The 16,534-nt window shown below is 36.9% G+C and overlaps 1 protein-coding gene across 2 annotated transcripts in view; it reads left to right on the top strand.

Moving 5' to 3' along the window:
* Rtl4 (retrotransposon Gag like 4) overlaps positions 1 to 15,856 on the top strand; it is a 134,286-nt gene extending 118,430 nt beyond the window's left edge. The window contains exons 2-4 of one of the 2 annotated variants that reach the window (XM_050127210.1): positions 3,221 to 3,264; positions 3,361 to 3,488; positions 12,905 to 15,856. In XM_050127210.1, coding sequence (XP_049983167.1) covers positions 13,153 to 14,070 — 918 coding nt within the window. In that variant the 5' untranslated portion in view covers positions 3,221 to 3,264; positions 3,361 to 3,488; positions 12,905 to 13,152 and the 3' untranslated portion in view covers positions 14,071 to 15,856. Of the gene's footprint in view, positions 1 to 3,220; positions 3,265 to 3,360; positions 3,489 to 11,879; positions 11,970 to 12,904 lie in introns of those variants that run through there. The other variant, XM_050127212.1, reaches the window with a different exon arrangement.
* The last annotated feature ends 678 nt before the right edge of the window (positions 15,857 to 16,534 follow it).

Here is a 16,534-nt window from a genome sequence, read left to right as displayed (position 1 = left end):
GCCAGCCCATCTTCTGCGTTCAGGGCTATCTGTGAAAATTTTCTTGCCTAAAACTTTTTCCTCTTCACTCGGTTGATTGGTTAATTGTAATTCTTGCTACCCATATACATTTTAGGACTTAAGCATAAGCAGCTTGTTAGCTGAGCCTTGAATTTTGTACCATAAACTGAGGTTAGAAGTTTTTGCAGAATGTTAATTGCTAAGGGATTTATTAGGGAGTTGTCGCTGGTCTCCATTATCAGTTGGGCCTGGCTAGAGAAGCTGGCAAGTGATGCAGCTCTCTCTGTGTCTAAAAGACCTTGATTTAACAAAGCAGACATCTGCAATTCTGTCCTTACGTATAATCTGTGAACAGTCTAGCTTGTGATCCGTACACTGAGACTCTCAGTATAGCTGATTTGCCCTGTCAGCTTAGCTAATTATAGAGAACAGGCTTCTCAGTTTCTCAGCATTTTGTGGAACAAAGGCTGAACTACGAGGGATTGTTTTATTCAAGAGAATTACAGTGTGGGGTGAAGTCATTCTTCTGTCAGTACACAGGAATAATGGTGCCCAAAAAGTGAGAAACACACTGCCAAGGTTGTGGGATAAATCTCATGGCTGTTTTACAGGAGAAGTCATGGTTTCACATAAGAGAATTACAGGCAGAATCAATCTGAACTCATTAGCAATGCATCCATAAATGTTGTTTATGAGTTTATCCTCCATCAGAAAATGTCTTGTCCGGTGGGTGGTCCTTGTAAATATCAATTGTCATCTACTGTGTATGCTTGTGGATCCCAGCGAACATTAGGTAATGAGGAAGGATTTAAATCTAGATAGTGAAGACACAATTCATGAAAGAGGGTGTGAAGCTAATTGATTATCTAGTTTTAGCTATGTAATTCATTTTTTGTTGTGGATAAATGCATAAAATATAAGTCATAGGAAAGGTTTAAAAGACAACGTGAAGCTCCAGAACTTCTAATTGAATAAAAGATCATGTATAGACTTTCTATCTGGCTAATCTCACTGCATAATATGTTCTATTTGAAAAGTTCTTTACATAAAGTTTTAGTTATAAAAAGCAAAATAGATTAATAATAAATATTATAGTAGAAAACAATAGGAGAAAGAACAGACAACTCATGTCATCCAAAAGTACCTGTGACAACTAATAGAGAAAAAATATAAAGGCTGAGCATTTGTTCGAAGACAAATATTGATAAGGTACATTATAGTAATAATCATCAACTGCTGTTGAGAATGAAAAATGGTACAGCCACTGAAGAAAACAACTTGTAGTTTCTTAAGTTAAACATTTGACTTATCTCATGAACATCTTTTATATATTTAATCAAAAGAAATGATTTCAATAAGCATTTCACTGTGCATATATATATCAAAATATCATGTTATACTTTAAATTCGCAGCATTCTTACTTGTCAAATGTACTTTAATGAATTTGAAAACAAGAAAATGTATGTATGCTCCCGGAACTCTATGCAAAATTTCCCAGTGGCTTTATTTGTATTTCCCTGAAACTAAAAAAAAAATAAAATGACAAAACCTCTACCAATAACATGAAATAAAATGTATTATGTGCATTCACTTGAATAGTTTTGGCAATTAAGGGGAATGGAATATTGAGATGTGCCACAATGTGGGTGAACCCTTGAAAACATTATACATGAAAGAAACCAGACACAAAAGGCCACATGCTGTATGATATAACTTATATTAAGTGCTGAGAAAAGGTCAACCTAGTGAAACCAAAAGTAAATCCATGGCGGCTTGGAACTAATGATGGGTAAACTAACTGAAAGTAGCATGACTGAATCTGGAGGTAATATAAATCTATCATCTTCAGATGTGGTGGTCTTATGGTGTTAAACAGACGCAAATGTTTACCAAAACTCATTCACTGAGGCTAGGTGTGGTGCAGACCTTTAATCCAAGCACTCTGAAGGGAAAGGCAGGTGGCTCTCTGTAGGCTTGTGGCCAGCCAGGTCTACATCGTGAATTCCATAGTGAAAATCATATAGCCAATAAAATATATTTTAAGCCAGCCTTATGCATAGAAATTTAGATATTTTTGGAATATGACTTATTATAAAGAAAGAAGCAACCCATGGCCTTCCTTGAGTCAGAAGTTCAAAGTTTGCATCTTTCGTCTGTTGTAAGAACAGGTCGTGAGTATAGTAACAGTGTTTTCTCACCTGTGGTGGATACTAAGCAGGGAACTGTTTACTTACTATCTATGAACTGCAATCTCTGCAGTATCTGCACATAGACTGTGACCTGTTAGTGGTCTCTCTAACAATATTCTTACTACATATGGACTACCAATCTCTGCAGTATCTGCACATAGACTGTGACCTGTTAGTGGTCTTTCTACCAATATTCTTACTACCTATAAACTGTCCATCTCTGTGATATCTGCACATAGACTGTGGTCTTTCTAACAATATTCTTTCTTTTATTTTCCTTTTTGCATTAGCAAATTTCAGTAAGTTTGAGATGCATTTTATCCTTGATTAGCTTATAACGTTTTCAGACCAGAGTTATTGGCCTTTAGAAAGGATAAGTTTTAAATCCCAAATCTTACAAAAAATTATGTCCATTATTAGTGAAGAAATTTAGGCATAGATGAAGTCTAAAACATATCTAAATTCTCAGAGTTATTACACGACGTTGATCATTAAAATAGAATTGAAATCCAAATCTAATTCTGGAACCTGTGCTAATTAGTATATCCTCATATCTTAAGTATTACAACAGTAGGTATCTCTTATTAATTGGATGTTATAAAGCAGTGCTAAGTTAAGAAGTTTATATGCATGAATTCCAGTGTTCTACAGTGCTTATGTTTCATGAGGGCTCATTACTGTTTCCTAGTGTCCAACGTAGTGTCTGGCACAGAACAAGCATTCACTAAAGATTTATTAAATACAATGATCAACCATCTGTGGTGGATAATAGAGGCTCCAATTGTGAGTAATGAAAATGAAGCTTAAGGACATTAACATGCCTAAGAAGAATGCCAGCATCTAAGCAACTGCTATGGTCCAAAGATACACATAAACCACTGTCTGTCTCAATGTCAAGGAGCTAAGGAAAGTCAACATATAAAAGGGGATAGCTCTAATAATAAGGATATAAAAATGGGTTTGCTACTGTTGGTGGTCAAACGCTGAAAAAATCCAACCTATTTATACCTTTTGTTTTCATTTTCTCCAGAATCTCCCCATTGCTCAACTTTGTGGCCCAATTATAAATGAGAGGTAAGTGATTTTCCCATGTTCACTAAAGCTCAACTTTAAATGCCATATCTTTAAATAACTCTTGCCTTCATTCATTTGCATTTCTTTTCTTTCCAGGTCTTTACACAGTCTTGATTTACGGCCTGGGATAGTGGAAAACTTTTCTAACAGAGGAATAGGTACAAGCTAAATTACATACACATTCCAAACAAAACATTCTTCTCATGCTCTCCAAAGGTGACTGAGTAAGTATATGGTTGGGAAACTTATCTCCTGAACTTTAACCCAAGCGCAACATTTCGTTACCTACATTACTTCTATATGGTTAATTCACACATCTGTGGTATGAACACATTTTAGATGCACTGGTACATGGATGGATTTTCTGATCACTTTAGCAAAGAATAAATGATGATCTACATAGTGGATAGGAGCAGTAGAACCAGCTCTGCAATATCTAGTTGTGTCTATGGCTACTATGGACAAATGTTATAAATTCAAAGGAGAATTACTGAGTGCCTCTGTTTATACAAAGAAGGATGTTGTGTTCTGGGGATATAATGATGAAGTTGGATTTTTCTCTCTTTTATCTTATAGTTTAATAAGAGATATAGATGTTTAATAATCCATTACAAGTGATACAAATATTGCAATGGAGAAATATGTGGGCAGGTAATATGTTAAGTGACTTATATTAAGCCATTCTTGCTGTACATCTGGAGATGGGCACAATTACCTTTCCACAACAATACAGATCTCCAGATAGAAACAGATGCTGGTGACAAGGATTTTTGGACAGCAAATTCCCAGTGTCTACAGAAAATACAATGCTGTAAATGTTACAAATGTTGATGTCTACTAAATGCCAGTAATTGTACATATGATATTGCCTCAGCTATATGTGAGATACATATATTTACTCTCTTAGCAACACAGATTTTACAAATGTGAAAACTAAGGCTCACAGAGGTAACTTGTTAAAGGTCTCATAGTCTGGATTAAGTGAGATTGGGATTTTGATTCAAAGTATATCTTTTCAAATTCCAGATTAAAAAAAAACACCATTGAAAACTAATTCTAAGGGCACAGTTGTGTTAAATACACATGCTGAGGATTCTAGTTCCAAATCTAACATCAAATAATTGTAGTTCTAAACTCTTTTTTCCTTTTTTCTTTGAAAATGTCATACATGTCTATACTGTATGTTAATAATACCCATACCCACCACTTCCTCCCGACACCCAACTCGCATCAAAATATTCCCATCACTTTCCTACAGACTTTATGTTCTCTTTATTTTATTGAGTTGGATTGAACGAGTTTGCCATGCCTTACCAACTTCATAGCTTATCAAAGAGATGAGTGAAATAGTAGTAAGATAATTAGAATATACAAAATACTCTACATGTATGTGAGGTGTTACCAGCTATGAAATAACAGAATGCCCTTCTTGAATGTCATGGAGCATATAATCTCTGTATAGCTTACTCTCTCCCAATCAAAGCTTTGTGAGGACAAAAAAAAAAAAAAAACTAACTAGTAAGGGCCTGGAATTAGACCATAATACAGTGGCCCATAAACATGACTCAAGCCAATTTCTGTTTCTTGAGTCTCAATTCTTCATTTGTAAGATCTCTCTAATCAAGTGGTTCTCAAACCCTCTAATGCTGCAGCCCTGCAATACAGTTCCTCGTGTTGTGCTGACCCCCAACCACAAAATTATTTTTGTTGCTACTTCGTAACTGTGATGTTAGGAATCATTAGGTAAATCTCTGATAGGCAGGATATCTGGTAGGAGAACCTCGTGAAAGAGTCATTTGGTCCCACAAGGTTGAGAAGGACAACTACTGTGTGCCTTTTACAAGATTTCCTGCAACCACGAAACACGATATATACTAAGTTGTGTATATTAAGCTTTCTCTACCTTGAGCAGAGCAGCAGGTTGCCCAACACCACAGGGACCTGCAAATGCAAAAGAAGTTTGAATCTAAGTGGGCTAGGCTCTGTCAGCTCATCAGTTGCAAGTGGTATTCAGCACTAAGTGAATTGCACTTAATGAATTAAAGATGAAAGAGACAGCAGGGAGCACGAATGCAGGAGAAGACCTTTCATTTCAAATTTAAAGGGCTCATTTTACGACTATTTGCAATCTGTAGATCAGAATTTTTCCATTCTTTCCCTAATTGTTTACTTGAAACAGCATGCGCTTTTTGAAATGATGTAAGCATAGGGAACAAAGAAACCAAACTAAGCCTTCAAATTGGTAAGCAAGACCTGTGTATCTTAGGCATTAAATCTTCCCCAGGAATAGGGACTGTAGTATGGGTTTACAGTGGGTAAAGTTTGGTTTGAGTGGTAGACCTGCAGGTGAGAATCTAATCACTTCACAGCCATTTCCTCATAGTTTATCTCCACGTTCAGACACGTTATAGATTCCATGGGTTTGAAAAAATAACATCACGTTTTCTGACGCTTGGAGGCTGTATTCTAATGTCCCACCATGGAGGAATTCTAGTTCTGCTTATTCTCCAGTGATGTAGAACTCAGAACTTATCTTATAGAGATAGTCATCCCATCTCTATTCCCATTTTCCCAATTCTAGCTTTAACTAGTCCTTTCCTCATCTCAGAGAATAAAGCAGTCTGCATGGGAATCATTTGAAGAATACTTCTCATGTCTCAAACTCCTCCCTTGCTCCCTGACTCAGACTTAACATTAGAGTAGCTTTTTTATGACTTGAAAAACAGCAAAACTGTGGCCAAGAAATGAAATAATGAACGTGAAAGTGGTTATTGAGTGATATAAATCTTAGTGCATATAGATAGAGAAATCTCCATGTAGCAAGTGTAGCTCCTTGATGACTTAAGAAACATTATAAAGGAAAACTGAGGAAGAAGGATGGAATTTTCATGTTACTTGTAACTTCATAAAAAGCCAAACTATGGCTCCAGCTGAGGATAAAAGGAGATAGAAAATTAAAAGAAAGTCTGAGAGCTCTGATTCATTTCAATGGCCAAAAGGATGTAAGTCATAGCAGCTGTGCTGCTGTGGTTATAATAGGGGGTTTGTGGGCAACTGTTCTGTTATTCATAGATAAAGAAGAATAGAATGTTGTATCCTTTGGAAGGGAGCCTCAAAGTCCCAAGAACAGGGTAAACTCAGGTGTTACCTATGGTTTTTTATCTCTATGTTAGCCGAATGTCACGTCCCCAGACCTGACCTTCACTGAAATACTGCTTAAGGAAGTACTGAAGGCTTAGAAAAAAACAATCCACATACCATACTTTAGGGGCTTTGGGGTCACATATTTGTTTACTTCTGAAAACGACAATCTAAGTATTGAGGTACATACCCAGAATCTTGGCACTTAGGCTAATGAATTAGGAAGAATGTGAGTTTGAGGCCAACCCTGGCTGCATAGCAATTTCAGTCCAATCTAAGCTAAAAAGTGAAGTCCTGACTCCACCCTTCATCCAAAAATGTAGAAAATGCTAAAACGTGCCCTTCGCAAGCACTAAACCTAAAGTTTCTCAAAAGCATTAACTGCAGTTTCTGCTGCAGCCTCACTTGCAGAGGCTGTTTACTAGTCATATTACCAGGTTTCATCCCAGAGTCAGTGTCCCAGACTTATCATATATAAAATCAAAAATTCTGTATGGTAAAATTCTAGAAGTTTCTGAGAACACTTTGATTATGTGTGTGTGTGAGACAGTGTGTGTGTGTGTGTGTGTGAGAGAGAGAGAGAGAGAGAGAGAGAGAGAGAGAGAGAGAGAGAGTTGATATGTGTGTGTGGTCAGTCTCTAATATTCCCAAGATAAAGCTGAGGGTCACTTAAATCAGCATTATTAGGAATGCCTAAAGAAGCACTCCTGTGCTCCTCTGCTAACCATTTCAGTTATAATTCCTAGAGTACACTAAAGTTTAATAATAAGCCCAATATTCTTCAGTATGCATATAAAGATACTTAGGTCCAGAGATAGTGAAAGACCTCCAGAGCGAGGAGGCTCTCACACAAGTCGTGGGATAAGACAACCCCCCAGGAACTCACAAGAGACCATCCTTGCTGCAGTCACATGAGGTTTATTGACAAGAACCCGTGCACTGGGGCCGAAACTCATTTCCCATGCAGGGGTAGAGATTTCGACCCCAAGTTGCTGGGAGAAGGGGTATTTAAGGGAAAAAAAAAACACAACCCAGTAATCCAAAGGGGTAGGGAGGTCGGTCATTGGAAAATTCCGAAAATACCATTGATCATTGAAAAATTCTGAAAATACCAGTGATAATCACAAGGGGGTAACTCCCTGTTTCTCAAGATTATAATCTAACTTTATCTTCAGCTAGTTCCTAAAACAGAGGCACTGAACTGGCTAACCTAGATTTTTGGCTCTTCTCTTCCTGCTTAGATTTTTGGCTCTATTTTTTCTGCTAGAGGGGCCTAGATTTATCCAGGTCTTTCAATAGAAAAACATGTCTTATTCAAGGTTATTGTTCTGAATGGTAGAAGAAATAATTACATACTTGGAGAACAGCAGACCTGCAGTTCTCTTATAGACACTAGAGCACTGATGGCCTTGAGACAGTCAGCTTTCTGTTACTAGAACCAATCAGATTAAGGGAGCAAAAGATTAATTTTGGCTCACTGGTCTGGAGGTTTTGATCTGTAGTCAGCCCTGCTGCTCTTAGGCTTTTGGCAGGAGGAAGCACATTTTAATAGAGTCCAGAACATGAAAATAGAGTAATAAAGACTGGACCATGAACCCCTTGAAAACCTGCATTGGTTACCTGGGCCTTTTGTCATGCCCTACATATTAAGGGTCTTACCAACTTCTAGTTGATCCAGGATAAAAACCAAACCCTTTTTTTTTTTTTGTAACACATTATAGATCTGATCTACAGCAAGGTATTTCTTTCAATGTGGTCTCAAAAGGTTTTAGAAGGAAATTTTGTGTCCAGAGAAAATATTAACTGTGGTTTTGAGCCAAGTGACTATAAAGAAAATGGTTCACAACAGTTTACTAAAAGTATTTGTAGTTCGGTTGTCATAGCTGAAACAAGTCCACATTAAAAAAATCTATTCAGTTTTGTATCAGATCTGGTCCAGTTATACTAGTCTGATGCTTCAAAACGTATGCATTTCAGGTTGCTGCTTTGTTTCTGCTTTGGCTCTTTAAGGCCCAATCCTTCAGACTGGCTGTCTTTGCAATAGTATCTTCTATGGGGAATCCAATAGAAGGTCAATGATCTCTGGAAAAAGGAATTTTCCAACCGAAATGACCAGGTATATTTTCTCCGAGGGAATGGGTATTTGCCATTGACAACAGTGGCATTGTATAATTTGCATGTAGGCTAATGCTTTTAATCTTACCAAGTGTTTCACCCCACTACATAATTAGAAATATTAAATGCTAAGCCACCTTGAATACATAATTCTATATAGAACCAAGATCCCTCACAGAGATATGAAATTGCTGAAAATAAAAGGAAAGGGCAAAAGGCAAAGGCATAAAGGGAAATTTATAACCATACCTTGCCAATTAAATAAAGGAGTTTACTGGAGGTCTACAAATGCTGCTTCTTTTGATTCTGAAATCAAAGAGGCCTATGAGATGGAAGTCAATTTTTCATTATTTTGTTGATAAAACCTAGTTGGCAGCAAAACTTGACCTGATTTGACACAAATTTTGTCTATATTCAATTCAGTATGAATATTCAGACATTTTTCCTGCTGAAATTTCAATGGCTTAATTATGGGATGTTTCCCCAGATACTGCAGGAAATGTTATATAATAAACAGTAATGCTCTGTGTCACCTTTCAGAAATCTGAAAAGGTGAAATTTGGCTTATAAAACACAGATAACACACCTATGGACATAGAAAAATGATAGCTAACATTTATGGGGTCTTTGCCATCTGCATGAAGCTGTGCAGATGTCCGTTCATTTCAGTTAGCCATCAAAAACACTAGGAGGTAGGTGTTAGAAGCATTTCTTTTTATGAGTAGATTTATTTATTGTACTGTGAAAATGTTCATGGTGAGTTTGAGAAACATTGTACCTTGATAACTACATTTAGAACTGTTAAGACTAAAGACAAAATGTAATTAGAAATTCATTCTTGACTTAGGCCAGAGGCTATACATTGCTGACTAATAGAATGCACTCAATATGAATAATGTCATCAGAGAAAAGTTCTGATCCATGCATAAACATTTGAACATATACATATAGTTGATCACATGTACACATATATTATATATATGTATATGCATATATATATTATGCAGAGAGAAAGAGAAACGCTGGGCTTATATTTTATGAGGAATATATTAAAGTTTGGACAGTGATTCTCAGAGAGATTACATAAATTGCCCAGACCATACAGCTTTTGGTTAAGTCAAGATTTGGGCCCAAGTCATTCTTTCTGCAGAGCCTGTTGTTTATTGCATTCTGCTGCTATCTGAAAGACGGTATCTGCTCTTTATGGATTTCATGTAAAAGTAAAATAGGGTGTCAACTCTACCATGTCTCTCAAGCACCTTCTTAATTTGAAATATACCTTCTTCCAATCCTTACTTTTCTGTGACACTACTGCTACATCTTTATTCCTTGAGGCACCATACTTTGCACAGGAACCATCTACATCACAAATCAAGAGCAGCCCAGGTTGGAAATGTGCTGATTCCTGGAATTCACCCCAGAATCCCTGAAGTAGGCTTTCTAGATACTGGAACCAAGTTGATTGTTACGCATATTGAGTAAAAAGTAATATCCTGAGATATACTGATGATTAGCTCTTATTAATGTTTTATTATCTTAGTACTGGTGGAAACTTATCAAGAATGACAGAGATGTAGTCATAGATGGTAACCTAGAAAAGAGATATTTAGAAGGTATAATAGGGCTCCAGAATACTAAGACATGAAAAGGAAACAAGAAGTGGCTCTTTCTCCTTTGTTGGCACGTGATATGCATAGGCCTCATGAGTAAGCACTCATTGCTCAACTGTACTGAACTAATTTTAGAAGAAATCCTGCCATTTTGGCCACTGAGATTATTGTTCTTATAGCACGCTGACACAACCATTCTCTGTTATAGATACTATATATATATATATATATATATATATATATATATATGGAAACTTACACATAAATGACTTATTTGTGGTCAAAATTAATCCCTACTAGTGTTTGTCACAGAGTTCTAGACCACAGAAGTTCTAGTTTCAGTCTTACAATTCATTCCATTAGTCTAGAGCATAGGACTGTTCAATGAAACCTATGAAAACAAGTCTTATTTGTTTGTTACTGATAAGATCTAACTTTGTCGCTCTGGCTAGCCTGTATATTGCTCCAATCTCTTAATCTCTCCTGCATTGGACTCCCAAGTCCAAGTGCATTGATTGCAGTTACTACTCAGATATGCATTATATATATATATATATACATATATATATATATATATACTCATATAATATATCCTGATCACATTTTCCCCTCCCTCAACTTTTCCCCAATCCTTGCTAACTTTAATCCTTTTTATTTCTCACTTTAGAAATCAAACAAACAAATAAAAACAAACCAGCTGAAAAAAATGAAGAAAAATCCACAATAAACACACACACTCCAAAAACATAAAACCAGACATCATAATATATAACCAAAATGCCTGTAAGACAAAAATACCTAAACAAAGCAATATGAGATAAAAACAATCTACAAAAATATCACTGGGTGTTATTTTGTGCTGGCCATCTACTGTTGGGCATTGGTCCATCCTTAGACCATCTACTGCTAGGCATGGGCTCACCCTTAAATGTGGTTAATATAACCAGTGAGACTCCATTGGGTAAAAATAATGATTCCTTTGCAAGTAGATGTCAATTGGGCATAGCTTTTCGGTTAGGTATGGAAGCTGGTATCCACTTCCCCCTCCCAGCCCTGGGACCCTGCCTGACTTGAACTTGTGCAGGACATGTGGATGCCACAGTCTCTGAGTTCAAATATTCAGTCAGTCCTCTTGTATCTGGACGGCAGTGAAGGTGTAAGTCACAAACAAACCCACAGCAGTTTGGAATTATGATTAATCAGGTGGTATTTTTTTAAAGGGGAAAAAACTTACAGATCACCATCCCAGACAACAGCCCTCTGCGCAATCAGGAAGGAGTCTAGTGGCCGGAAGCAGAGCAGGAAGTAAGAGAGAGCGAGGAGGAAAGACACCTGCTTTTTTAAAGAGAGAGACCACGCCCCAATAGGCTGGTATCTCAGCGGCTATTGGCTGGAGGAGCGGAAGGACCTCCCGCAACACGACAGAGTTTCTTTGGTGTCCACAATCCCTCCTGGCTCTTCCAGTCTTTCTGCCTTCTTTTCTACATACCTTCCTGAAGGCTGGAGGAAGAGAAAGTGATGAAGACACAACATTTAGGACTGGCATCTCAAGGGCTCTCAGTAGCTATAAATTGTCCAGTTATGGGTCTGTATTAGTTCTCATCTACTGCACAAAGAAGCTTCTCTCATGATAGATGATCAAGACACTGATCCATGGATAGAGCAGAATGCCACTAGGAGTTTATTTGTTGCTACATCTCCATAACATGACAGTAATATTTGTTATTTTTTCTAGGTCCATGGTCTATCCATTGAGAGACTGATAGTCTGAAAGATTCAGTGATATACTTTATTGCCTCCTGGTAGCACATATAAGTACATTTTTAAAAGTCCTTTAATGTAAGTGCATATAGATTGTATGCTCTGAAAGGAAGGGCAATGAAAGGAACTAAAGTAAAGCATAGTTCAAACTAACTGACATCTTATATGTTAGAGGAATATTTTTGATTTTTATTCATTACTTTATTCATTGTATCAGTTCTTGGAAGAGTGTTCAATATTTTGATCTTTATACCTTTAAGAACATCCTGTTCTTATTTGTGAGTTTCTCAACCTTATGTGCTCATCTTACTTGTGATGTCCTAATTATTTCCATGGCAACAAAAATGTGACCTCAGACAAGGACAAGGTAGGGAAAAAAAAACCAGATTATCTAACAATACCGCATCCAGATATCTGTCAGCAAAATAGACTTAAAGGTGTGAGTGTGAAATACAGTCAGTAATTATTTCATTTTAAACAAAGTAATTCTCAGACCACAATACACATTCTAATTACACTAGAAATTTTGACAAAGTGTGAAAAGTTATTCAGTGGGTCTGTGATGGGACTTGGATTTCTGTATTCCTAAAAAAAAATCCCTCTGTTAAGATCCAATGTTCTTGTCCCCATATCAGGTTTTGAATGATCAGTAGCATGATGTATCATAACACTCAAGTAGAATATGAATTGCTGGAGGAAGTGCTGTGTTGGATTGCTGCCCTGATGAGCATACCAAATCTGATATTAACTAGCTGGGTGACCTTGAGCGGACATTTTTGTTTCTCTGAGTCTTTGTTTTTAATCTGTGAAATCATAAATTTTGTTGGTCGGGATGATAGCCAATGCTATTTTGAACTCTAATCTAAAACCTTTGACAGTGATTATAAAAGACATTTTAGAATAAAGGGTTAGTATGATGTTTAATGTCTATACTTACAAAGAAACAGAGGGCAGAAATATTACTGTGTCTATGATATTTCCTTAATTCAAATCCTCTCTTGTGTGTGTTCCAGGGTGATGTATATTTTCTGAGTGTGTTGAACGATGAGATTCTCCGTGAAGAAGCAGTGATAAGTACAAGATAACATTTTTGTGGCATATCTTCAGCTCAGTCCTCAGCATTCTCTAGTGACATTGAATAGCTGTTTTCTGCTTATACATGACAGTGTCTTTTCTGATCCCAAACCAAACCACTGCCTGTCCCTCGGTCTAATATACTGATACTGAATTTCTATCCAGTTCTATATAATTCCAGAGGAGAATGGAAAAGTGCATGGAATCACCACCTACCTTAAAGGCAGAGACTTCCTTGTTGAAAGGAGATAATCTGATTGTGCCATCACAAATAGAGCACCCAACTTATGATAACCCCACTTTAAGAGAGCAAGTTGTGCTTGTCCCGAATACTCCAGTGATATCTGTACCCTACTCAGGCAACCATCTCCCTCAATTTCATGGTAAGCCAACCAATGCCACAGGGTTTCTTGCTCAGATGACTACCTATTTGACGGCTCTCAAGATTTCCAATCCTGCAGATGATGCCCGAGTCAAGCACTTTTTTGACTGCCTATCCCAGCAGATGCAAAGTTGTGACATCGTTTCTGAGTCCAACCAGAGTAATCTATTGAAACAATATGAAAACTTGCTTCTTGAGTTACAGCAGTCATTCGGTGAACCCATGAAACAAGAAATTACCCTGCCTGTGAATGTTAAGGTTGACAGTAGAGACAACAATCAGCAGGATGCTACTGCTTTCCAAGTTCTTCCTCAAAATCTGAGTTATAGTGAGAGCAGTCAGAGCATCAGCTTCCAAAAGGAACAAGCTAAGCCCACCCAGGATGAGGAAATCACAGACATAATGAGCAATCTACCAGATTTGGTCACTCAGTGCATTCAGCTGGACAAAAAATACAAAGACAGGCCAGAACTCCTACAGTCAGAAAGTCAGGTTCCAATGTTTTCTTCCACAAGCAATCACCACCTATCCTTCCTCAGCCCCATAGGTTTACAAGCCAAGGATGAGCCCAAGCAAATTCAGGGAGCCCAACTGCCAGTCACCCCAGCCAAGAGAGCCCGCCAGCAAGAAACTCAGTTATGTCTTTACTGTAGCCAGGCTGGTCATTTCACGAGAGAATGCCTTGCTAAACGTTCTCGAACTCCAGCAAGGAGAAAAATGTAGCTCAAGAGTAAAAGGAATATAGGAAATCATGTTGAAAATGCACAGCCCTTTCACCATTGGCCTTAGTGATTTATTAACTTTCACAAATTCCAAAATACAAATAAGTTGCTGTGACATCACCTTAAAAACAAGTAGGAACATTTATGCTGCCACGAATTTAAACAACTGGAAATTGTTGGTTGGAAGATGGCCCCTGGCCAAACTTGACACAGCAACAATGATGAAGACAATGAACAGAAACTTTCTAGTTATGGTCAATTTTTACAAGAACTCTGAAATTTTGCAGATAAACGTATCTCCAGTCTGGGTTACACACATAAAAAATTAACACTGATGATGTATTCAGTTTCACTTCCCTACCAATGAAGGGAAATCTTGGTTGACTCTGATGGCCCAAGCCCTATAGCTTTTATCTTCTTCTTTACTGATCCGTGTCTTAGTTACTTACTTGTTCAGGTTCTTTGTTTGCAATCATCGTGGCATCATCATATCCTACCAATATTCTTGTCATCGAGAGACTAGAACCTGAATTCTGTTCTGCCTATTAATTAGAATCTAGTGCTCATACAAGCCAATCTTACCGGATGTGAATATCTACCACCTTTTCATGAAACTATATATTTTTTTTTTGCCATCTAAAGACACCTGCTTATCCAACCTGTTGAACTTCTTGACTATTGGCAAATCAGATTCTATCATCATTTGAACTGAGTACTGCTTAATCACTGGCATCTTTCTTTGAGAAAAACCTTTTTTGGCAATTAACATACTTTAAATCCACCAATCCAAGCTTAGTCATATCTACGCTAATGTTCCTATTTGAGATTTGAACATGTAGATGGCTATGTCTAATGGTTTAGGATAAGAAACAACTAAGTTATTTAAAAACTTTTGTTTAAGATTTAATATTGTAGTTACTTAACAGCAACACATTCTTGCTACCTAAATAGACACAAATCTCCACTAAGAGATCATTTTCTAGCCTGCAGTAGTTGTGATTTTCTAGGCCTCACCGTTTAAAACACTACCAATCGCTACCAAGCTATACTCTAATGGACCACCTTTGGGTGTTGTCATCTAATTGAGGACATCAGAGAGGAATGAGATGACATGAAACTTTTGCAACCAACTCATCTGAAAAACCCTGTGAATATACATTAATACCATCTGTGCACAAAACTCAAGAACTGGAGTGTTCTTTTGCTTGTCTTGTACTCTTGGCACACATCAGCTCTGTGTATAAATAGGTGATATAGATGCTTCTGCAAAAAAAAAAAAAAAGAATGATGTGCTAGAAAGGCACAGCTTCTTAGAAATCTTAACATCTAATGTTGCTCAGTATTTGCTGATAATTATCAATTCTTTGATCCTTGCTTCTTGATGCTGATGCATTTCTCTGTAATGGATCTTCTGAAGATCACTCATTGATTGTAGCCACCAAGGTTTCTGACAACATGAAGTGCTGTTGTACTTTGGTCTTTGTCCTGGAGGATTGTGCTTTTTTTTCAGTGCTGAACCCATATAGGGCCTTATTGCCCTCATCTTGTACCAAGAAATATCTCTTCATCCATCAGTGCCTCACTAACCACTGTGCCAATCCCTACTTGCATTCACAAGCACTTAGTTCTTTTGTCAGTAGCTTGCTCTCTATCTACATTATTCTGTAAACTGCTGTAGTAAGATGATCTGAATACAAATACTTGGATTGTGCTATGAAATCCCCTTCTCAGTACTGGGATTGTATGAGAAATTTTATCAAGAAGAGTTGTATAAATGTTGATTGAGTCTGAGATTTCCATAAATAATCCTCATCTATCTCTTCTAATTCTATAATAAAGGATATTCCAAATGACCTATAGTCATGTTCTTTTTCTTCTTTTATTTATTTTCTTGGGAGAGGTAGTAGAAGAAGGAAAAAATAAACCCATTTTTATTTGTAGGTAACATAATGTGAAATGTAGAAATTCTTAAAGAACATGCAAAAGAAATTCTTAAAGAACATGCAAATATATACCCAATGCAAAATTACTAGAAAAATTATAAGATCACATGATACAATGTCAATATAGAAAACTTAATCGTATTTATGAAAATGTACAACAAACATTAAACAATGTATAGTGGGTAAATTCATTTATGTAAATGAAACATCCAGATCCATGAGTACAATTTAATAAAAAGAACTTAAGACTTTTATATTGAAAAATACAAAGCATTGTTAGAAGTAGTTCAAGAACACTTCCATATACAGAGAGGAAATTCATGACTATAGATTAGAAGATTCAAGGACATTTTTGTGAAAATTGTCAAGATGGGCATAATTTCTAAATAGAAACCCACTCAAATGGCCATTTAGTCAGTTTCTTACTGAACATACTATGCGCTTTTGATGTCAATAGGAATATTCAACATGTAAGTTGATTAGCTATGCTTCTTTACCTTAAGGCCACCTCACCATAGACCA

Source organism: Alexandromys fortis, unplaced genomic scaffold (assembly GCF_014885135.2).
Source record: "Alexandromys fortis isolate MF-2015 unplaced genomic scaffold, M_Fortis_MF-2015_v1.1 scaffold_200, whole genome shotgun sequence".
NCBI lineage: Eukaryota > Metazoa > Chordata > Mammalia > Rodentia > Cricetidae > Alexandromys > Alexandromys fortis.
This window is presented reverse-complemented; position numbering and strand designations above follow the sequence as displayed.